The sequence below is a fragment of the Rattus norvegicus genome, chromosome X (assembly GCF_036323735.1).
Source record: "Rattus norvegicus strain BN/NHsdMcwi chromosome X, GRCr8, whole genome shotgun sequence".
NCBI classification, from domain to species: domain Eukaryota; kingdom Metazoa; phylum Chordata; class Mammalia; order Rodentia; family Muridae; genus Rattus; species Rattus norvegicus.
In genome coordinates, this window is record NC_086039.1 from 109,003,560 (window position 1) to 109,027,734 (window position 24,175).

Here is a 24,175-nt window from a genome sequence, read left to right on the forward strand (position 1 = left end):
ACAAACAAACAAACAAAAAACCCCTAGGTGGCGCATTAACAGGGATTTTTTTTTTCTTTTCTTTTTTTCAGAGCTGGGGACCGAACCCAGGGCCTTGCGCTTGCTAGGCAAGCGCTCTACCACTGAGCTAAATCCCCAACCCCATTAACAGGGATCTTAATAGGACATACCTCAGAGGTTTGGGGAGATTTTAGTGGTATGTGATATAAAAGTTCAGTGTCCCGGCCTGAGTGGGTTTCTCTGCACACCTGCCCAGGGACTGAGCTGTCTCTGTCCTTGGCCCATCAATTTCTAGCCTAAGAGGAGAAGGCAAGGGTTTCCTGAATAAGTAGGATGATGTTCAAAACACCACAGGAGCTGGGGGGCTCTGCACTTTCTTCCTTGTGTGCTTTTCTCTTGTCTTTCAGCTCAACCTAGCTAGTTAACATGTGCATTACTGCTTTAGTATTCAAAGGATGTTTCCAGCTTTCAGGGCAAATACAAGCAATTCTTTTAAAAGCCACATTAAATTAAATACTTTTGTTCTTTCTCTCTCATCCTCTCCTTTTCCCTCTTCCTCTCAGTAAAGAATAAAGCTTCAACTACTATGGACCTGAGGGGTTCTCAGAGTATTTTTGACATTGGGGGTTGGTGGCCTGCTGTCTCCCGAGACTCATGGGAACTCTGGGAGCTGCACGGAGCTCTCGGGCTCCCAGTGTTCTTGTCTGTTTAATGGAACTAATCTGTAACTGTCTTTTTGTAAGGGCAGGAAACACAGCGCTTTGCCTTCTTCAGTAGGGTTACAGAGCAGTGCTTTTGTGATCCCTTTGGTTATGTCAGTAGGACTGCCAGGAGGAGACTAGATGAGATAGTAGATCATAGGTCACCCGGCAAGGTGGCATGCCCAGAAAGATTACTGCTGCAGCTTTCATTGTTTTGTTTTTTTTCCCCTTGTATCTGGGTCTGATTCGACCAGCTGAGCCAGATCTTGAAAAGCCATGAAAGTCTACGGACAATATGTTTTTCTGCCTTTCTCCACCATAGCAGGTTTTCTGTGGAGCAACAATAACAAATAACAAAGAGCTGCTCCTGTGTGAATAGCGAACCGCTAAAGTTCCTCTTATCTAGTCTAGTAACTGCTGTGGCCTCAGAGGTTGCAGTGTTTGTCTCTGTTTAGGTGCGGTTGCCTAGGGAACAAAGTTGTTCTCTTTACCACTAAGTGACTGTGGGACAAGTTTTTTTCCCCTTTCTTGTACAGAAAGTGCTTGTTGACCAGAGGGTCTGATAGGATATTTTCTGCCCCTCCACCCTCAGACCTCTTACTCTCTTCATACCCCCTCCCCTTTTTGAGACAAGGTCTCATGTAGTCCAGGCTGTCCTCTGAACTTCTCTTCTTGCCTCCCCCTCTCAGGTGCTGAAATTATAACAGATGTACCCCCACTCGCTAATACCACTTGTGCCCCACCTCCAATCATGTGGCACTATGGACCAAACCTTCCTTTGCTATTTTTCAGCTTCACACAGGGGTGTGAAGTCTATAGTTGTCCTGAATAGTCCAAAAATCCTTCAGCTCGCTTTAAAGGTAAAGCTAGAGGGCTTGGGAATGAGGATTAAGAAGCCAGGTCAGATGAGGGATGGCTGCTTGGGGGCTGACCCAGAGTGGCTGATCTATGACAGAACCTATGCATTCTGTGCACCCTGACCAAACTGACAGGTGTACACAATGAATTTGACATCCCGATTAGCATGATCAAAATAAGGTAGGGAAATTGGGGCTCAGGTGGCCAGCAAGCAGAGGTATTTAAGGTTAAAAGGTTTTGACAATTGGAAAAGGCCAATAAGTGTGAATCTGCTGGAGAAAGCAGCAATCATTTTGAATTAGTTTGGATAGTCATTGGGCCAAGTCATCTTGGTCACTTTGAGGATCATGGTTTAAGAACGAGTTCTGTTCAACTGCATGTGTCCAAATGATAGCTGTGTGTTCTACAGGAAGCACAGATGAAGTGAAATAATTGACATGGGATGAGATCCTTGGGAACATGTGAGGTTCAGAAGTGGCCTACTGTAGTATATGTCCATTTGAGAGTCTGTCAGAAGAGATACTAATGTTCATTAATTGGTCAGACAAAGTGCATTTAAATGCAGACAGGGAAGATGGTAGTAAGTCGTCCTTAAGAGGTGCAGAGGGAAGCTGGAATAGACTTTGCCCACACAGCTGGTCAGAGAATTCCAAGGACTGATGGAGAAGCAGGCATTGAGGCTTATCTTTTAAGGGTGGGTCTGGGAAAGCAGACTGGAAGAATGTAGCTTTTCCACCTCACACTATCTCCCTTTTCCCACCAAAACACTTTCTTTGTCAAGCTCAAGAGCTCCAAGTGGATTATTAAAATGCAGTTTGTGCTGACCCTTTCAGAAGCAGGAAGAGACAGGCCCACCTGTATTAACTTGGTTCCTCTCTGTTCTGTCACAAGTATGCCCTGCCTGTTTCTTTGGAGCATTCTTGGGGGGTATCTTTTTCAAATTTCCCCTCAAGTTAAAGTTAGGTGTTAATAGTCATTCATTCTGTAGCTTTCTTATAAAAGAGCAGGATGGAGTAGGAAGGCTGCCAGGTTGAGGCCAAGTTTTTGTAAGAACGGTGTGACTCTGGACAGTTACTTAAACTTGCTGAGTCTCTGCTTCCTTTATTGGGGCAGGGAGGCAGAGGAGCACAAGCATGTTCTTCATGTAGGGACCATATGAACGACAAAGCATCGTGAATGTAGCACAGGTCTGGCCTTATCAGGTAGCCAACAGAGATTGGATCGACTAGAAAAGAGCCTGCTTCTTTCTACCAGGTGCTCATCCGCCTCAGTTATACAGTCAGACATCAAGTTGATTTTTTGAAAAAAAGAGCAAAGTTTATTGAAATTTCAAGCTACATCTGAAAAATCAAAATCCAAATCCTGGAGACATACAGCAGGATAAGGTGTCAGAAAGTGGAAAGTGTTCACTGTCACAGAACCTTCTTTCACAAGCTTCCTGGGTGCATTTTCCAGGCCCCGAAGGGATCAAAACTATTTACTCTTCTTGTCTACCACAGGACTCCATCCTTTGACTAATCCCAAAGTTTCCCACAAGAACTTAAAAAAAAAAGAAAAGAAAAAACAAACAAAAACAAACGAAAACAAAACAAAAAAAAAAACGACCTAAAGCTTAAACAAAAATGTGAAGTCCAAACTGATCTTCTCTCAACCCCATTCTATGTAGTCAGCACCAATGAATGGTGGGTTTGGCATTCAAAAGGACTTCATGTCTTCAGTGGACAGATTGGGGAGGGCTGCAGCAGCAAGGCATCTGTGGCCGCATGGTGAGGCTGGTCTCCCTCTCCCTCCCTTATATCTCGAGTCTTATTTAATCTAAAGGACAAACTGGATCAATTTGGTAAATTAGCACAGTCAAAAACTTAGCTTTAAGAGATAAGAGACCAGTCAGTACTCCCAAAGCTGGTTAGGCCCTTCAACATGTATGTGTATGTGTATATGTATACATCACTACACTAATATATAGTTCTAGCCCTATGGGTATATATATATACGCATTTATGGCTATATAGAAAAACTATGCCAATACTAACCAAACAGAACTTTATAAGCAGTCATCCCAAAGCTGTAATCCCACACTGGGCTGTGCACAAAGCCATGCATTATACAATATTAACCAACAGAAGGCTGATTTGGCTCAATCTCTCCCATCTCTGTCCCCGTCTGGAAGACAGAGGAGAAGAGAGAGGTTGCTTCTGCTTAAAACACAAGTGGCTTCTTCATAGGAACAGTCGTTGTCAGGTGAAGCTGTGGAAGATGTCCATGGAAATGAAAACAGACCCCTTATACTTTCTGGAGCATATTGGCATTCCATCTCAAAACTACTTTCTCCTTGGCCAGCTGGAACTAAGTTGCCCAGACCCTGGGAGCCCCCAGGGCCCGGTGGCACGACAAGCTCACTGGCTTGGGGTTACTAGGCCCCGTGCAACTCAGTCTCCAAACCTGCTCTTTGTCAGGGGTCTGTCACTGGAGTGGACCCAGATGGGCATGTCCTTGGGACATCTCTTGGCACCAGCTATGTTAGGTGTAAAGTTCTCCACATGAGATGACGCTTGGGGAGCCAAAAAACAAACTGGAAAGAACTAGGTAGAACAAGTTGTGGCTCTGCCCACCCTAAGGACAGAGCCACTTACACCGCAGAACCGCCAGGGGCTTCTGGGGTTTCTGGGGCTTCAGGAGCTGGCTCTTCGGGGCTCAGCCGGGACTGGAACTTCTCCAGCTGCTCTGGGCTCGCCAGCGTCTTCAGGAGGGTATTCTCACGCTCCAGCTGCGAGTTCTTCTCAACCAGCTCACGAATCTGCTCCTTTAGGACCTCCACCTCCTCTCTCACAGCATACATCAAATGATTCTTCACTAGATCCTGCCAAGGAACAAAGCTATTCGTTAGCCATCACAGCCCGTCTGCAGCACTGTCCCCATGCTATCAGGCTGCTGCACTGGCCTTTATGCCACCATCACGCAGCCTTCCTACAATATATCATGCCTGAAGCTCAATTCTGCACACCCTCTTCTCCAAATCACTTAAAACTCGTCCAGGAGAGTTGGCAGGATTTGTGTCATACCAGGGTTGGGAGCTCAGTTTTGTTCCAGGCAGGTTCCCTCAAAATTGTTAATGTCTTTCAATTCTGACTAGGGTAAGGACTCTCAGTTTGCCGTGGTGCTGGCACAAATCTGGGGTAAGCCTATAGTGCACCCCCATATTGTTGGTCTGCTTTACAAATATTCTCCAAGAATATGAAATTGTTTTCGCATTTCCTCCTCTGCACATAACCCAGTACACAGAGTTACAGCTTGTCTTGCAGACTCAGACAGGACACAGGAACCTCGTTCTGGGGAGGGACAGAGCTCATTATACCCTTTGAATCTACTGACGGATAGGAAACTGTGACATTACTGAAACAAGCCTCAAGGTTCTGTAGCATCTTTGCTGCTTGGTGGAGTATAACCTCTACCTAGTCAGAACCAGGCCAGCAAAGGGTGGGGTGCTTTGCTTTTTGTTTCCTCCCAACTCCTGATCCTAGCCCAGGTTCTGCAGAGGCACTGCAGTGCAACTGCATCCAATGAGCTCTGCCCCTGCCAACTGCAGGAGGCAGACAAATTCAAGAGTCATAGCTCTCCCTTTGCACCATTCAGGAGGGAGCCAGAAGCAGCTGTAAAGCCCTGGGATGGTGGAGTGAAAAGGGAGTATCCTACTAATTGTACTTTAAGGTTTCCAATGAGGATGGGAAGCTAGCAGTTATTTTCCTTAGGATCCTGGCTAAACACTTCTGCATCCATGCCCTTAGACCTGTCCAGAGTTACATAAGCTGCAGCTAAGTCCGAGGGCAGCAATGGCGCAGTGATGCTACTCACCATGGCCTGCTCAATCTTGTTGTCTAGGGCCACCACGCTGGCTCCAGAGGCACTGGAAAGACAAAACAAAAAAAAAAAAAAAACATAGCCACCCATTAGTCCACCACTCTAAGCACACAAGACAGCTGTGGCCGAAGTCCTCCATCTGCCTACCGCCTTCCTCTCTTCTGCCTCCGTGGCCTGAAGTCCAGGCATTTTAGTTTTTAGTCCCTTTCTAGCCCCTGCAGGAAGCTGCACTTTCCCCAACCCCCATAAGCCTTGTGTGGGCTCCGCCCTGACTTCCAATGGATTGGAGCCTCGCGGTTTCTGGGGCTCCCCGGCTTGAGCGGCCTGCTTTTGGGCGATTTGCAAACAATGGAGTGCGCGCCCAAGGGAAGTCCCTACTGTGGGCCCCAAAGGTCCAGGCAAACCTACCGAACTCCGAACCTAGCTAGGAATTCCTTCTCAATTCAGAAGCTTCTGGCCTTCTTCCTGCCCCAGCCTTGACTAGCTCAGCGGCCCTCTGCCTTCCCGGGTGCAGCTACTGTTTTTCACCACGCAGCAGCCGCAGGGACGCTCCGCCGGCGGATCCCGGCGCGGAGGTGACCCCCCTTCCTGCGTCCCCTACCCCCGCCCCTTCCCAGGATGCTACACCGCGGGGAACAGGGACCAGCTAGCTAGCTCTGAGATCCACCTCTGAGCCCAGCTCCCGCAGGCTCCCTGGCTCACTTCAGCGCGCGAGTTAAGGCCAGTGGTTACCTGTTATCCAGTTTAACGGAAACCACATCCCCTCCAAGCAGAGAAGAGAAGAAGGAGATGGAGAAATTGTGCAGTTGATAGACCGCCACCTCCATGGGCGTCTGATACATTTCGGTGTTCATGATTCGGGTTGCCGGGGAGCTGTGGTTGGTTTGAGTGGCTGCTGGCGCGCTGCTACAGGATAGGCTCTGACGCCGCAGTCAAGCCCTGGAGCTAGGAGTAGGCTGCAGTGCAGACCCTGAGCCAGGCAGGCACTTTCAAGCTGGAGTTGAAAGGAAGTGGCTCCAGGGGTGTCACCTAGTATGTCACAACTCCACAGCCGCCAGTCCAACCCAGACTCAGAGATAATTTCGGCTCCTGCTTCTTTATATAGGAGGAGCCAGCTGCGTCACATGGCGTCAGGGGCCATGCAAATAAGTCCTGTACTGGGCTTTGTGGCCCAGTTAAACCACATCCCCTCCCTGAACCTTAGTCAGGGACTGTAAACAGTTCAGCACTTTCTTGTGCCAATTGGCATTTCCAAAGAGGACTTTGGAGGCTGGTAAAAGGCAAACCAGAGCCGATTTCTAGAGAAAGAAGAAATGCTCTAACAGGAGGTAGAAAGCATTCAGCAGAGGGCGATACTGCATTTAAAAGCTCTTTGGGTGCCAGTCAGCAAGCTCTAACTGGCTCTGTGGTGCTCTCCAGTCACACTCTGAATGCCTACTCCCACTATTCTTCACTTCCTCCAGCCGACTAACCCCTCAGTCAATTTCTTTCTTTGGAAACAGATTTTTCCATGTGCACGTTCACTCACTGAGAAACGCATCTGTCTCCTTACCTAGCCAGATGCTTACCCAGACTGGTCCAAATTCTGGAACCCACTCAACCCATCTCTTCCTTGAAAAGTACAGGTATGGGAATAATAGGTGGTCTGCATGTGATATGGGATGGACGCATAGTAGGAAGCAGTAGGTGGAAGAAAGAGGATATTGAAAGCTGACAGGGTACTGGAGTTAGCAATGGAGTGGCAACAGAGACTGCTCCCTGTCTCCTTGATCTCTCTATCCTATGCTGCAAAGAAATGCATTCAACACCATTACCTGAGCGCTCTGCCCTTATTTATTTTTATCTCCTGAGTATGGATCTTTTGCTGGTATGAATGACTGTGCACCATATGAGTGCCTTGTTAGATTCTCTGGAACTGGAGTTACAGAAGGTTGTGAGCTAATCTCGCAGCCATCGACCCAGTCCTCTGGGAGAACAGCCAGTGCTCTTGCTGCTGAGCCACTTCTCCAGCCCTTCCTCCCCTCTTTCCCTCCTTTCTTTCTAGACAGGGTCTGTCTATATAGCTCAGGCTGGCCTCTGACCACACAAGAGACTAAATGCTGGGATTATAGCTATACAGCAACATGACTGGACTAATTTTTAAAAGCAAAATTGTTAGTTTTTATAAAGAGCAAGCTGAAAAGAAAACTACAATCCAAAGTGACACATAAACTGCGCCTCAGGAAAATCCTTTCCTGTGATGATGTAACAGTGTAAACAGGAGCCCGAAGAAAGCAAGATTTAGGATCTCTCCAAGTGTTCCCAAAATGAAAACCCTGAAGTATCGACACCAAGAGGGACATGCCTCCCAGGAATCTCAAAGTGCTGATAACAGTTCTGTCTACATGTGCAGACTTCCTGATTTTCTTTTAACTTTTGGTTCCTTATTCCTATAAAATATGAAATAATGAAAAATACAGAGAATCCAAAGAGAAACTCCATCCCAGGGGGAAAATTTCCCAAACTATGAACAAATCCACTTATATTTACCAACATCTGTTTTTTCTAGAATATAAGCAAACTAAGATGGTATGTTATAGACCTATGTGTCTAATAGTAATGTGTTCAACTATACATATACCATTGAAGAGTAGTTAATGATGCCATAAGGATACAAGGTTACTGTTGTCTAATAAAAATTACATGTTTGCATTAAAGTACAGTTTCATCGTTTTGGCGTAAAAAAGAAAAGAAGGAAGGAAGGAATGAAAAAGAAGGTGGCATCTGAGCCTTGAGGTTCTTTCCTCCAGCTCCTTCCTAGGAAGGGCCACCTGGTGGACAAAATCTGAACTGCAAACATAAGAAACAGCATGGGCAGAGAAAGGACTAAGTGATGCAATAACCAATACTGTTTACACCAACCAACCCAGAACGAGAGGAACATTAGGTTCCACCAACATATACAATAGTTTGCATGATGTTAAGGTAAGTACCCATAAATCAGTGCTCCACAAGTTATGGTCCAATGAAATATTCTAGTGCAATCAAGCTATTGGAAAAGTACTGGGACCTCTTATCAGCAAAGGAGGTAATTATTTGCTTCAGGTTATTTCTCTTAAACAGGTACCTGGTACTGACATCCTGGCCAAGGCCCCAGCCGAGCCCAATCTGAAGGCCTTGACCTCTTCTTGGCTTTTAGTACATTATGACTTAATAGTCACGGTTTTCAGCTATGAAATATGGCTCAGACTTTAACGGTAATATACTCAATTCTCACTGAAGTTGCAAAGAGATGAACAATAAACTCTCCAAGGAAACCTTTTGCATAAGCCCATTTCAGACCATTTTAAGTGGGAGATAATGCCAACCTCAGGACATTTAAAACTTCAGGCTCTTTGAACCTGGTATTTGCAACTAAGAGGTATACAGCAGGAAGAACAAAGTATAGATAGTATTTACAGGTCATCAGGAATGTTTTCTGAAGAGAGAAAAAAACCTTTTGCCAGGTGGTAGTGGCATACACCTTTAATTCCAGCACTTGGGAAGGAGGAGCGAGTGGTCTCGAAGTTTGAGGCCAGCCTGGTCTACAGAGTGAGTTCCAGGACAGCTAGCCAGGGCTAAGCAGAGAAACCATCTTGAAGAAAAAAAAGCCAACCCAACCCAACCAACCAACCAGCCCCTTTTTTAAATGAGCAGCTTAGCTGTTCTTGGTGTTCCCTGATCTATTATCTGCCCCCTGCCGCCTAGAGCTTTCTTGGTCTGAGTTGGTCTCTGAGTTGATTTTTTTTTTATTGCTTTGTTAATTTTTCTTAAACTACTGCTACTCCCCTCAAGATTCCAAGGGAGATGGTGGGAAGACAGTGGGAGGTAGGGATAAGACAGGTAGGCAGAGGCAAAATAACACCAGGAAAATGGGGTAAAGGACAGAAGTAAAATAATCATTTTGGCACAGATTCTGTCATTTGCAAACGGTGACAGAGAAACTTAGGTAGTTCGAGGAGAAAAGAGAAGGGAGGAAATAGGGATTGCCCACAAGACTGCACTGAATTGCTCCCTAATTAATTACACTTCAATTAAAAAATAATCTGAGTTTGAGACTCACTGACTGTAACAGTTACCATTAATAGCATACCAGCTATGAGTTGACATTGCGCTGGCTGTACCACAAACCCTGCACTACAGGCATGGTCACTACCATTTACAAATGAAGAAATTGAGGGTTTGGCTACCTTCCCCAAGATGGTGAATTACACTGCAGCCCAAATCTACTGACCTAGAAACTAAGTTTATTTTCTACTCTCCCAGCTATTGAATAATTGTGGGTCAAGAAGTGGGTTTACTGAAAAAAGAGGTTACAAACTTGGAGAAATGACTTGGAGGTGTCAGCTACAGGTAAGGAGGAAGAACGGGTGAAGAGAAAATGCCTCTAGGATGCCAGCAAACATCAGTGGTATACAAAGGTTCTAAGGCCAAGTTTAAGTTTTAAGCATAGCCAGCTCTTTTGAAATTTAGGGATGGGGAAAATATTCAAAGTGTCCCTAAGAGCTTTATAAGAGGGCCATGTTCATTCACATCAATTCAAAACACAGTTGTTGTGGAGTCCTCAAAATCATGTCAGTTTAAGAAACGGGAGCCACTAATCTAACTTGGTAGTTCTAGAAAGGAATGAATATATAGTTCCAGAGCTATACTATTCCAAATAAAGTATGTAGTCCTATACTAACAATTACAATTTAATCAAACCTTAAAGTTTTGGGCCCCTACTCACTGGCATCCTCAATTAAATCTCTATTTTTTCTTATTCTTGCTATTACCAAGTCTTTAAAATGAGGTCAGTAAGAAAACAAGCTTTGCTGGGCATTATGGTACATTTTAATCCCAAGAGGCAGGAGCAGAGGCAGGAAGGGTTCTGTGAGTTCAGGGCAGCCTGGTGAACAAAGTCAGAGCTACATAGCAAACCTTTGTCAAAGGAGAAGGAAGGAAGAAGGGAGGGAGGGAGAGAAGGAAGGAGCAAGCTTATACCAGAGGTTTTTTTTTTCTGAATAATCTACTATCCTGTAGATTCAGCCCACACTTAGACCAGTCTCTCTTCTTGTATATGCCCATAGTTCTGCTCTATGAAAAGTAGGCTTTATCTCAGTTTCCAAAGAATGACAGAATCCCAGGGTTAGATGAAGGAAAACAACTGACTTAGATGTCTCCATTCAAAGATTTTCTAGTCACAAGGACAAGAAAGATTGAAGGAGGGGAAAGAACCTAAATGGTTCACGTTCTTGTTAATTCTCAGCACACTAGAAAATTCCTCTGCTCAAAACAGTTGCACCAAACCTTGGAGTAGGGTGGGAGATTGCACAGCACTGTATGTTCATTATCTGCTCTAATACTTCTGAGAAAATCTTATCCTTGTGTCCTGCATAGATGGACTCCATAAAAGAACTAGTAACCCAAGGCTTCAACATCCTAGCAACATCAATACTGAGAAATATTTCTAAGCCTTTTATATCCCACAACTTATGAATACAACCTAGATATGGAGCCAGCATACAAGCAACACTTGCTGATGAGCTAGGCCCTTCACTGGCTTTCACTTTTAGCTCTAATCACAGTACTTTGCAAGGAAGCAGACATAACTGGCCATACCTCCCTCAGGGGTGACCTCCTAAAGGAGAGTGTTGTAGTGAGGACCGAACCAACTCACTTCATTTTTGGAGCCCCTGAAAGGTAGTGTACTGTTTGGGTTGGGAGAATGCAACCATATTCCCATTGCTCTGTACTACTTTAAAAGTCAAAGTCATCAGGACAAGAGCTCCTGCTACTTGGGGTTCCGACCATACACAGTAGATGGGTTACTGGGAAAAATCCTAGCAGCAGAAGTCTCACACTGGATTGAAGCATGCTGAAAAGGGGTGGAGAGCAGGCTGGGGTGGGTGTGGTAGGTTGGAGGAGGCAGTGAGGGGGAACATCTTACTTCCCTTTTTGTCACACTTAAAGCATTGTGTACCACATAGCCAGAAGGAAACTATTTATAGGAAAGTCTTCCGTATTTTCTACAGGGAATGTTCCACCCAAGGATTCAGCAATATTGCCAGCAAAACACAGGGTCCTATGTCAGGAGAGGCGGAAAAGGACATGATGCGAGAGGTGTGGGACCAACCACAAAACAAACACTGGGTTAGGAGCTAGAAAAAGGATATTGAGCGCCTAAGCATTAGTACAGTGTTAATGGGATGGGTCAAAAACCATCCCTCCCCATTTACTCTTCAACCACAACCCCCTCCTATCTGAGGCTCTATCTAGTTAGTTCTTATTACTTACTTGTCCCCTTTTCTGAAGAGGCTGGGAGAAAAAGGAGGCTGAAATGTCATGGTATAATCTGTCCTTGTTTCTTATCTTCTCTCTTCCCCTCTGGTTCCACTCCAATGTGGGAGACTATAGACAGGAAGGCAACTGCCACTTACATAGTTATTTTGATTCGATGGAAAAATCCCCAAAGTCCAGAAGGAGGGAAGCAAGAAGAAAAGACGGTGACAGAGAAAGTGCCCTGTTCTCTGTAGATCTTGTGAATTGCCTTGCATGGCCAGGGCTCAAGAGCCCTAACTTTGTTGGGCAGGAAAGTGGGGAGGATGTAGACGCAAATGCTGAAGGCAATGGTGTGGGGGAAGGGCAAGGAGAATCCTGCTAGAAAGATAGATACTCTCTTGGAGAAGCAGCTCTAGCAAATGATTTGGGGCACACCCTGGCACTGGATGATGGCAAAAGCAATGAATTGTGCCTTTCAGCTCTCTCCTGGACAGGGTCCCGAGTGAGCTTCACAAACAATCTTTGAGCGACACTAGGGATGGTAGGCAAAACTGAACTCCATTTTAAAAAGGCATTCTGCTCTCACAGAAGTAAAAACTGCTCTTGTCAAACCACCTTCATTACCCCAACTTTGATGGTTAACTTTTCGGGATGTCTTGTATTAAGTGTCAGCAAGACTAGAAATGTTGAAGATTTATTCAGGAATGCAGTTTAACCTCAGTGGATCTTAAATTTCATGAACCTTGTGTTAGTGTTTATGCCTGTCTCCTTTCCCTTGATGCCTTGGGGCTGGCACTATCAATCTCCACCAATATTGTAAGTCTTCTCCTTTTCCCCCTTACCAATAATCAATCTGTAAACTTCCTGAAAAAGGAAGTTTGTAAAATTAACCCAGTTAAAAGCAAACTAGGTAATACAAGATATACATTATGTTTCCTTCTAGAATATCTTAAGTTTGTGGCTATTTCAGAAGTTTTCCCTATTGTTAGACCATAGTGAAAGGTTTGTTTAAAGGGACAAACAAACAAACAAACAAACCAAACCAAAACAAAACAAACCAAACCAAACAAGAACAAGTGTTTGGCACAGGAGTGTAGCTTGAAGTTCATGGGAACCTTACCACTCCCATCTCTGGGTCTAAATTCACTCCATAGTGAGGGCTGAGTTTTTCTTATTTGCTTCCTGTCCTCTCTTTGGCCATTGCTTACCTAGAGCCTGTGAATATGAAGTTTCTGTAGGACCTATTTTTTTCTGACACTGTGGCTGATAGTGCCAAGAAGAGTTTGTAATCCAAGGCCAACAGAGAGTTCACCTCTCCTTGCCTTATGCTTGGCCTTTCTCCCTTGGCCAGCTCTCAGTCTTACTTCCATTCTATATGATTTATGAAGTTGGTAAGGGGGTTGTTTGAATCCCTACCCCCAGGGTGAGAGACTTGTTCACAAAGGCAAGTAACTGCTCTCTGAGAATCTTGGTCCACTGTAACCTTACAAGGACTGGGGAAAACAAGAGTATAATATGGCAGATAAGCATGTTTGTTTATCTGCTTCAGTTTATACAGGCCAAGGAGATGATGGCAGTGCCTTCTTCTTACCCACGTAACTCTGTGAAGGAATCCTGAGAGTCAAAATTCCAAATCATTTTTTCTAGCAGTTGCCAAGGTTACTTTGATTGGTACATCAAGGATGTGAGGCTAGTAAAAATGTTTAGGAGACAAAACCTAAGAGGACTCCGTTAGGATGCCAGAGCCAACAGACAAGAGGCTTAGTAACAAGGCAGAGGACTTTTGTCAGGGAGGCAGAGCTAGCAAGCAAGGAGTTGTGAAGAGGGCAGAGGGCAGAGGCTCCACTATGTGTCCCACAATTTAACAGATGATCTTTGAAGTGATACAAGTTCTCTCAGAAATATAAGGATGGTTAACAATGCCACCCTCTTTAGGGCTTTTGGCTCCTGAAGCCATAATAGGTTTCACATTGTGTTCAGTACAGCCCCCTTTATATCACAACAGCTATTCAACAACATTCACTTGAGGCGCCTCCTTGGGCTTCTTTTGTGGAACTCTACAACTTTGGCTATGCAGATTTCAAAGGGTCTAATCTGTCCTACCCTACTGTTGGGTTTCCTGGATGGTGAGGAGGTAGTCTAGATGGAGTAGGAGGCAGTGGTGGGAATACAGAGAATGTTTGGAAAGTAGGGGTACACTTCTCTTAAAACAGAAAGCAAGAAATAGAGCAAATTATTCTTTGGGCAGCACCCAACCCCACCCCCAACTATGGAAACTGTGCTGCTGGAGAACACTCAAAGGAGTAATGGGAGCACTTAAGGAAGGCCTCTCAAATGTTTTAAGAAACGATATAACTTTCATATTCATTCATTCATATTTCTCTCTCTCTCTCTCTCTCTCTCTCTCTCTCTCTCTCACACACACACACACACACACACACACACACACACACACACACACTACACCACAAACACACCCCTTTCTGTATCTTTCACACAGGAAAAGGACATTCCTTCCACAGTATCCCTCTCCTCTTTTTCTGTTCTTTTTCTGCTGTTTCCAGCTTCCTTATGTCCTCAAAAAGGTAGTAAGATGACAAGATATGACAAGATGACAAATTCTAGAATTTGAATCAGTGTCAAAATGCATGGCCTTTATTCTGATATTCAGAGCTAGCTATGTGGTGTAGAAGTCACAGGTGACAGGATCTTAGAAGAAACTTGGAGTAGCATTCAGATGGTCACTAGAGAAACCATCTTTGAGCACTACACTCCGGGAACAGGAAATCCTTAGCACTGCCAGGACTAGTTTTCAAAGTTACATACATATAATGAAGTCTTTGAAATATAGGAGAAATAAAGACAGGTGCCATTTGCGCACAATAAATCATATGGGATGCCTAAGGAATGACTGTACAGGTTCTTACTGCGGACAGTTCTAATTAGGGCTAGTCCTGGCATAAGTAAGTGCCTTCTGTGACTGGTTACCTCTAAGTGTGATTTGAAGGCCAGAGGAAAAAATTTATCTTAGTTGTTTTCCAGACTTGCAACTGTGCTGCCTAAAGACGAACATTATTGTCATGAGTCTGGTTCTCAGTGATATCTTTTGGAGTTATACGTTGAGGAACTAGAAAAGTTCCTTACCAATGGAAATAAAACCCTAAAGATGTGCTGCATGCAACCACTAAGAGAAGTGCTTCAGTCTGAGGTAAATTATCGAAGTACTTTCTGTAGTCAGTGTGTGTAGTAAGAACACAATTTAGACTCACAGAAAGTAAATCTTCACAGTGGCTATGGAGGGGAAAAGTGATGGGCTACTGACTGCAGTGAGCTGCTCTAGCTGCTCTAGCTCTAACTAGTGAGACTTCTCAGGAGAAAGGGCAGGTTATTTGTTTTTAATGTGATTTCAATGCAATTCCTACACTGGTCCAGGGAACTGTTTCTAAGGGGTGCTGATAAAGAATGCACATATCTTATCAGAAACAAAGAGAAGCACAAAGCACACATATAACCACTTATGCAAATACCCCCTTCTCCAGCCTTTCACACAATCTGATTCCTAGAGATAAGCAGCCAGAGAGGGGCTTCATCTCCCTTTTGCCTTGTCAACTTCCTTATGACTCTCAGTAAGGTAATAAGGCCACAGTATGTGGCAATATAGCAAGACAGGGCACTTTAAATCAAGTCAGTGCTCAAATCATGGCCAGTTGCCTAATTTTCCATGTTTTCTACTCTTAGAAACTTCATCAGACCGAGCTATTATTAGAGGGATAATCCCAAACGTACTCCCCTCTTTTGTTGTTTTATGTCTTTTTCTAAAGGGGGTCAGGGGTGTTGAGACAGCTTCTTGATATACAGCCTTGACTGGAACTTGCCCATGTTGACCTTGAACTTGCAGAGATCATTCTGGTTCAGCTTTTTGAGTGCTGAGATTAGAGGTGTGTGCCACCATGGCCAACCTTCCTGAAGTACTTTGATTTATATCTAAATGTTGGAGAATTTTTGCCTCTTTGTTATGAGAAATAGATTCTAAGGCACTTCACAGCTCTTTTTGGGAATTATCAGCCCATGAAGCTGAGGTTGGAAATGGGGCATCACAATGGGGAAGAGCGAACTCAGGCCAGATATTAGGAGGAGTATGACTTTTTTGAACATCAGTCTAGTCAATGAATCAACTTTAACTCCATTTACAGAATGGACCTTCTCTACTGAAGGTCCATGTTTGCCATCTACCCAATCAAATGTGTTTCCTTTGTTGCTGAAGGGATATAACTCATTCCCCATCAGCAACTTGCTAGGGATGACTACAAAATAATAGTTGAGGACCCTTTGCTGCACACATGCCCATCCCTACCCTGATCCAAGGCTGAAACTTCCCACCTGTATCATCACTATCACCCTATGCTATTATTTATGAGCCTGTCCCTGGCCAGGAGGCTGCCCCCACTGTTCACCAAACTCTTTCCTCTCAAGGAGTAGAATGAGGGGAATTCATTGCTCTCTGTGATATGCATCTGATCTGTGACCTTTATTTGGGCACTGTATTTCATTTTTATTTTTATTTCTCACTGCTGTTTTTTGAGGCCTAGAAATAAGCAAAGGCTATGCTTTTCCCCAAGGCTTGGATTTCCTGGTTGCTTGCCAGCAACAGTGATCTTTTTAACCTTTTCTCTTCTGTTACTCCTTGAAACAGTATTGTGGGCGAGGCTTAAAACGAGAGATACTTGGGTTCGGTCCCCAGCTCCGAAAAAAAGAAAAGAAAAATGAGAGATACTTTGGGTCAAAAACCTTGAAAATCTTAGGACCAGCCTAAAATACCAGTTATTATGGTTTGAGTATGAAATTTCCCCAACAGACTCATGTGTTGAATGAATGTTTGGTACCCAACTGATAGCACTATTTCCGGAGGAAAAGGGGCATAACTGGAAAGAAGGAGGTCATGTTAGCCTGCCCTCTGAGGATTATACCCATTTCTCATCCATTTCTTTTATAGTTTCCTGTCCACCACTAGGTGAGTAGCCTCTGCGACATGCTCCTGCCACCATGTCGTTCTGACTAGCCATAGATTCAGAATCAAAAAACCAAACACTGTGGATTTGTAGTTGTTCTCAGGTATTTTGTGAGGTGTCAATGAAAAGTACTATTGTAACTAGCTCTCAGCCCTTCCTAACAACATGCATGCTAAGAAGTAAAGTCATCTCATCAAGTACAGAGTTCTTTTAAAGGCCACAAGAAGGCTGAATGGATATAGCACAGAAATGGACAATTCAAAATGCCACATAGATCTTTTTACATTAATTTATAGTTGTTTTCGTACCAGTAGGCAAAACCAGAAGTGCTTGGGTCATTGTGGGTGGAGATTTTGGGGGCACAAAATCTTTAAGACCTATAGACAACAGAGCTGGTGGGCCTAACCTGGAAAAGTTTCTTGCCAAAGTTCATACACTTTGAAAATAAGATGAACACTTGCCCCTTTATCCTGTGATAGTGCTCTAACAGCAACCTAATGAATCCTGGTCAACAAGTTCTGGTATCCTGGTATTTGTTGAAACTAATAATACTTTGGAGTTTGTTGACAGAGCTGCAAGAGAACTAAAGTAAATATGGAAACTGAGGAATAGCCCAGTATAGGTAGTATTACCTCTATGTCTAAGAAGGGATTTTTAAAGATACTCCCTGGACTTCCTGAGAAACCAGGGTATAAGTACAGTTAGGAGATAATACAGAAGTATCTGTACATATTACCAATGATTCCTCTATAGGCAACTGCAATAATAGATTTGCATACATATAGATAACTGGTCTCTCAGACAGATGGCAATGACAGAAGAGTATTTACTCTGTCAAGCAGGAAGAAAATTCTGTCAGGAGACCAGAGTACTTTTACCATACTGGTTACAGGCTACCTGGAAGATTACATAGATGGCTTCTAAATACCCTGTGTTCTAGATCCTCACCCATAAAAACAAAACTATATTCTTCCTCATATAACTTTTATGCCTCATAGGACTATGTTATGGACACCTTAAGGTCTGGTAACAGAGACAATTCTGCTTATTTTTAATAGAGCAAAGATGTTGTAGAGGTGTGTGTGTGTGTGTGTGTGTGTGTGTGTGTGTGTGTGTGTGTAGGTGGTCAAATCCCTTAATTTGTTGGAGAGTAAAAAGGGACATGTGAATGTGATATACTTCATGATCTAGAAAAATTGCTCTGTAATTGTGCAAGCCTTTCAGTGCTGCTTCAAACTTTCTGTTCATTTTATGTTTTTGTTCTCATGGTTTCAGAAGTTATTTGCACAGCTTACACACAGGGGAGTGGTTTGAGGAATTAATATGAAAATGGCATTTATATGTAAATTAGAATGTATATCAACCAAGGTTAACTTCAGAAAGGAACCCCCTTCCACGAATCCTCTTTCATATACAGAGCTTAGCCAACGATATTATGTATCTATGTAAACAAACGTACATGTGGGAACAGTGTAACCTGAAGAAAAGAGAACAAGAAAGGCTAAAAACAAGGGGGATGAGGAAGAACTGAATGTAGGTAATAGACACAAGTTATGAAAGAGGATGTAAAGCTAATTGTTTTCTTAGTGCTAATTCTGTCACGGATTTTTTTGTTCATGTAGAACTGCATAAAACTCTCAATACTGAAAATGTAAAATTTAATGTGAAGCTCTGCAGCTTTAGCTTCCAATGACTATTCTAACTGCATACAAATGCAAAGTTAGAACGTTGCTGATAGCTTCAGTGAGGAAGAAATGTAGGCAAATTAATGTAGTAGCCTTTCATTAGCATGTAAACTTAGAAATACTCTCAGAATAATTCTACTGTTAATACTTGAAAGATCTTTGCAAATCAAACATTCTTAGCAAACTAAAACATAGTTTAACTGAGTAAGTGGCCACTGATCCCTGTAAGTTCCAACCACTTAAATAAAAGGGACAGATTGCCGACTATGTACTTTTGTTTCTCTGGTCAGTTTCCATCTTTAGCTAAAGGGGCTAAGTCAGTTTGGAACAGGTCACCCACAGGGAGCAGTAGAGGGTGATAAAAGTTCAGGAGCAGGGAAGCCAAATCTCAACTGGCACCAATATCAAAGAGGGATTTAGAGCTAGCAGGCAGTGGTATAACTTGAATGATGGAATGGGAGGGAGAGACAAAATCCATCTAGATAAATATATCCTAGCATCCACTAAGAGAAAGGAAAATCTCTGTGAACATCACCCTTGGTTTTGAAACCTTCAAGCACTTTGTTAAAATGAAAAGCCTTTCAGAAAGGAAACCTTTAGTTTTTCACAAGGATGGAAGGAAATAATCCTAACTTGGTCCGAGTTAGAAAGAATACTGCTTACCTGACAAGGTGAGCCAAAGTATTCAAGACTAGTGGGCAAGAAACCAAACTACTTTTCAGGGGCAGCTGTGAAAGCGATAAACTTTATAGTCTTTGAACCCACCTTGGAGATAACTCAGAAGACATCAGACCCACATGGACCCGCTGAAGGAGACAAATAGTAGCTTGGGTATCCTCCCACCCCTAGGGCCCTGCTGTGAGGTGCTGACAGCTGGGAGAGGACCTGAAACCAGTTAGCCTGGGGCTCCCAGCCAGCAGTGTATTTTCATCTTGTTTTGACTGGGACTGTCCTCCTCTGCATAAACACATCTACCTCAGGGGTAGAAAATGTAGAACAGCTTAAAATAGGTGAGTGGAATGTTTCTCACCCTGAATCACCAGCAAAGGGATGCCCTGCAGGTGGGCCTTGTTTAAAGCAAAATGGATATAAGGAGTAAAAAGATCTGTAAGGCCTTGACCTAAAGGGACCCTAAAGCCTAACCTGGCCAAAGCATACAAGCAACAGTTCTGCCTTCCAGATTACCTCTTTGGCTCTATTTTATTCCCGCAGCCTTTTGAGTCTTGTAAACAGTCTTAGTAGCTGGGTACTCTATGATCTGAGGCCTATTGTATGGATGAGAATCAGAGATGTCAACTCGTTAAATGATTTTCCTGGAATTGTAGAGCTAGTAAGGGGCATAGGCCAGTTAACAATCTCTGGACTTCTATTCCAAAGCATTGGCTTGTTTTCTAACTGCACACTGTGAGTTTTGGTGGTTGTTCATTTGCCGTGAAGCACTGTATGACTAACTTACTATACCTCTAGTCCCTCATATCTTGTTTTGAGGAGTGTTCAGGCACAGTTGTATTCTTGGCAGTGACTGTGACTCACACCCAATGTCACTTCTTGGGAAATTTCTTTCATCTCAGCTGCATGGGGATTGGAAAGGAGTCCTTATCAAGATCAGGGAGGAATCTCAAAGTATTAAGCACCCAGGACAAGTGAGCCCCTCTAGGGGGCTAGGATGGAATAACTCTGCATTTCAATGCAGCGACCAGCCCCTTGGTAAAGACAAACAGGTGCAAATTACCCAGAAGGCCAGATTAGAGAAGGGAAAAAAGATTGAGTATAAATGTAATATAAGGAAAGAGCAAAGGTAAACATGTACTTTGAAACAAACTGTCACCCATCACAGTGTCTTTTCAGAGCTACCCCCACACTCAGGCTAAACTCAAGTAGGAGCCTGTATTAGAACTTTAATGCTTCCTTTTCAGGTACCTTCCTCTTGCTTTTTATCCCCAGGCAACCTGTGTCCTTGTCCTTTGCAAGGTCTGGGAGTTTCAGGATTGTTTCAGGAAGCACTGGCCTCTCCACAGCAATGCTGTCATCCAGTAAAACTCCAGGTCTACCATCCATAAACCAAATGTACCTAGCATTTAGGCTAGCCCTAAAGAACAAATTAAAGAAATTTGTTTGTGTTCTCCCTGGTCAGATTGCAGGTGCTTTAATCCAAGAGGCAAGTCAATGGTATGATTTAGATGAGGGTGGTAATGGTGAAGAGTGCATTATGAATGGATGTTTAAATATTGCTAAAAAGTCATGCAATACTCTCACAGAAGGTAAGCCTAAGTATATGTACAGGGATAAATACTATTCTGTTACAGTTGTACTATATTCGTTCCAGTACATAGTACAAATAGTGCTGGAATAGTAGTGAGGAGAGCTGAGTTGGGCCTGGTTGTCTCTGGCTACCAAAACAACTTTGAAAAGTCCTTTAACCAGTTTGGGTCCAAATTCCCTTTAACTGTGAGATGAGAGGGCCAGAGCTGCAAATTTATACAGTTTGGGTGCTTCTTTCATAAATGGCACACCTATGTAGACTGAGATCTATAAACTCAGGCATGTTCTCAGTACCCATAGCAGCATCTGGCATACAGAATACACTCAACAAAAAGAATTTGACAGCAGCTCTATCTATCTGCCATGACCTCAAATGCAGTGATTTTCAGGTATACTTTTAAATCAAAAGGTCCAAAACAAGGTGAGATGGTCAGGCCCTTGCTTGCAGGACTAGGTTGTTTGTGCCATTTGGTTCATGGATAGTTTCTTGGAACCAAAGGAACAAGAACAAACTTCTAGCAGCCCAAGAAGTTTGAGGGATGCTGGACTAGGTGGAAAGGGTGATATAAGGGCTGAAGGAAAGTCAGGGGTCAGTCAACAAAAGCTAGGAGAGTAACTTCTACATAGTTTTCTGTAAAACGGGAAGCCAAGATAACAGAGATCTGATGGGTGTCTGGGCTGAAGTAGGAAAAGTGCCCAGTTGCATGGTGACTCAAGGTCAGAAGTTGGATGGGGTCCCGGAGCTCTCAAGCCTCTGCTCACCCTCTTGGGACTGGCCGTTGGCTTCAGGCCAGCTCCCTGAATAGCTCCCCGACTCTGCCCCTCCATAATTCCAGCTTCTTAGGCCAATCTGCTTCCTTCTCGAGCCACTGCCAAGGCTTTTTTTCCCTTCCCCTTCCCCACACAAAGGCTACATAAACGTCTTCCCCAAATTTCTTTCCAGGGACTTATCTGGTTGGTGCAGTTACCTTTTAGGGCTGTCCAGAGACCCGCCTTGCTTCTGGACAGACTTGCCTGTATTGCCTGAATTTACTCAGACACAACTCCACTCCTTATGCAAATGGGTGGAGGTTGGCCAGCCACCACTGTGTTCCTTCCCTCACAATATAACCCCTGCCTTACTCCTCTGGAACCATGGCTCAGGCCCACCCCTAGGAACCCCTAGATTCTAAGGTACTGAGACAGTCTCACTTGCCACCTCTACTTTTGCCTTCACCTATCCTCGTTCATTTCTAAAGGGCTACAGTTTAAATCCAAACAGAAGGAGCACTTGGGACTGAAATTAAAGTATATTCAAGGAAAGGAGTGGGAGAGAGATTGATTTTGACCAAGCAGACATCCTTCCCAGAATTCTTGAAACAATACTGTGAAGGAGGCCACTCATTAGACCAAATCTTACCTTCCCTTTGACCAAAGTTATGGTCCCATATCTGCCATTAAAATATCTGTGTGGGGTTGGGGATTTAGCTCAGTGGTAGAGCGCTTGCCTAGCAAGCGCAAAGCCCTCGCAAAGCCCTGGGTTCGGTCCCCAGCCCCGAAAAAAGAAGAGAAAAAAAATATATATATCTGTGTGATGTCTGTGTTTTAATCTGTGTCTCAGTTTCCTCTTCTGTGAAATGGAGATAATTATCTCTGCCCTATCCACTTTAGCAGGGCTGTAATGAAAATGAAGATTTGAGTGTGTGTGTGTGTGCACGCAAGAGAGAGAGAGAGAGAGAGAGAGAGAGAGAGAGAGAGAGAGAGAGAGAGAGAGAGAGAAAAGAATATGCCAGCCAAAGAACAAGTGACCCAGAGATTTTCTAAAGGGCAAGGCCTTGGATGAGTATCAGATATGCTGCCTCCCCCTGCCTATGATTCACGATAGTAGCTTAAACAAACCAACAAAGCACCAAAACCCTACTCACATGTCCTAGGCCTGTTTTCGTCCTTCTCCCAACTTTTCCCTCGTCTCCAGTGCTGGCCCTTAGCACACTTGATCTCCTGTGTACCTCCACTCTATTTAAGAGCATCTCTTGCCTGACCCTCACATCTCTTCCCACCTATCCTGTCCCTTCAGGCCTTCCTTTGCCTTGTGAAAACCTCTTGCCATATTCTCTACCTCTCTAACTTTATGGCCCTGCTTTCCCAGCATTGACCTAAGGCTCTCGTTATCAAAGCATTAAAGAAGAAGGGACTCTAGGGAGTACTGACTGGACTAGACTGGAAAATTACCTACAAAGGCTTTTAGCACAATGGGGAACACCCAGCATGTGCTCAAGAAACACATCAGGTTTGGTTACATGGGCTGAGGGACTTCACATTTTGGTAGCGACTGTTTTGGTTTCTCTGAAATCTTGCCAGCCAAAGACAACTGCATTCTCTACCTTTACGTTCCCGTCTGACCTTCCCACCTATTTTCCTCTTCAGTTCTCAAGGCAGAGAATGGGACAATTTACTTAATTTCTAGGACCTGCATGCTACGATGTGATTTCAGTTCTCGCTGATCTAGTGTCGACTGAGTTTCTCTGGTGACTTCACCTTTCCTCCAGGAACTTGAGAGGCTGACAAAGCATGGAGCACACTCTTGAGTTTCCTCAGCACAAGCAATCATCTACACCTCTGCATCACATCCACAAATCTTTCTCATCTGAAGCAATTAGGACTTCTCATCTAGCATTAAGTGCTCTGGGGTTTTGGCCTAGGGATAAATAGGGGAATGAGTCTCATCACAGCACAACAAGACATGATAATCCTGCTCCTATTAAAGGCACTCCCTTGGTCTGAAACGTCTCTTGAACTGGAAAATATTGGAGAGTTGCCCCTATTCTCTTCCTACCTCGTTAGGACAAAGGTCTTGCTTTTATCTGTGCTCCCTCTGGGCTACATTTTAACCTTCCTTTCCCCAAAGGAGGAAATTTGAAGCAAAAGGTGACCTTACTAGGTCTTGCCAGAAAACTGATGACAGGATGTCAATACATGAACTCATTTGGTTGTCCCCTGCCACCTGTCTCCAACCTTTGACCTCCTTTTGGGGCCTACACTACAGGCAGGTTGGGAGGAAGTAGAACACTCTAGAGAAGCTGCCTGAGAATGCTGGTGTCATAAAGGAGTTAAGAAGGTGGAGTTAAAAAGGTGGTCCTGAGATAACAGGGCTGTGACTTGTAGATGTATTGCAGGACAGAATTTTGAAGAATACAAGGGAAGAAGTGAGGTGAGTAGGATGTTGGCAAGGTAGAAAATAAACTGTCATATTTATTGACAGCAGTGGTAGTAGGAGTAATCATAGAAAGGATGATAATGGTTGAAAGTTTGCAACATAATAGGCATTATGTTAAATGTTTTTCACACATTATTTCACTTATTTATAATTATCCAAATGAAAATACAGATGATAAATAAGGAAACAGAAACCTAAAGAGGTTTAACTAGCCTAAGATTACAAAACCAGAGCTTAGGTTTAAAGATTCAGTTAACTGTAGGCTCTCATTCTTCCCCTCTTCTCCCTCATCTATCCCTTGTTGCTTGTGCCAGCCTCAGGTTTGTG

General features: G+C 43.8%; 1 protein-coding gene across 6 annotated transcripts in view; it reads right to left on the bottom strand.

Annotated features, from left to right (window-relative positions):
* Nucleotides 1-2,850: 2,850 nt before the first annotated feature.
* The window catches only part of Tsc22d3 (TSC22 domain family, member 3), a 59,980-nt gene continuing 38,655 nt past the window's right edge, over nt 2,851-24,175 (bottom strand). For 2 of the 6 annotated variants that reach the window (NM_001400982.1, NM_001400983.1), the window contains exons 3-4: nt 5,412-5,463; nt 2,851-4,419 (exon numbers count right to left, since the gene is read on the bottom strand). In NM_001400982.1, the coding sequence (NP_001387911.1) occupies nt 4,189-4,419; nt 5,412-5,463 (283 nt within the window). In that variant the 3' untranslated portion in view covers nt 2,851-4,188. Of the gene's footprint in view, nt 4,420-5,411; nt 5,464-5,825; nt 6,700-24,175 lie in introns of those variants that run through there. The other 4 variants (XM_008773447.4, XM_006234249.5, NM_031345.2 and 1 more) reach the window with 3 other exon arrangements.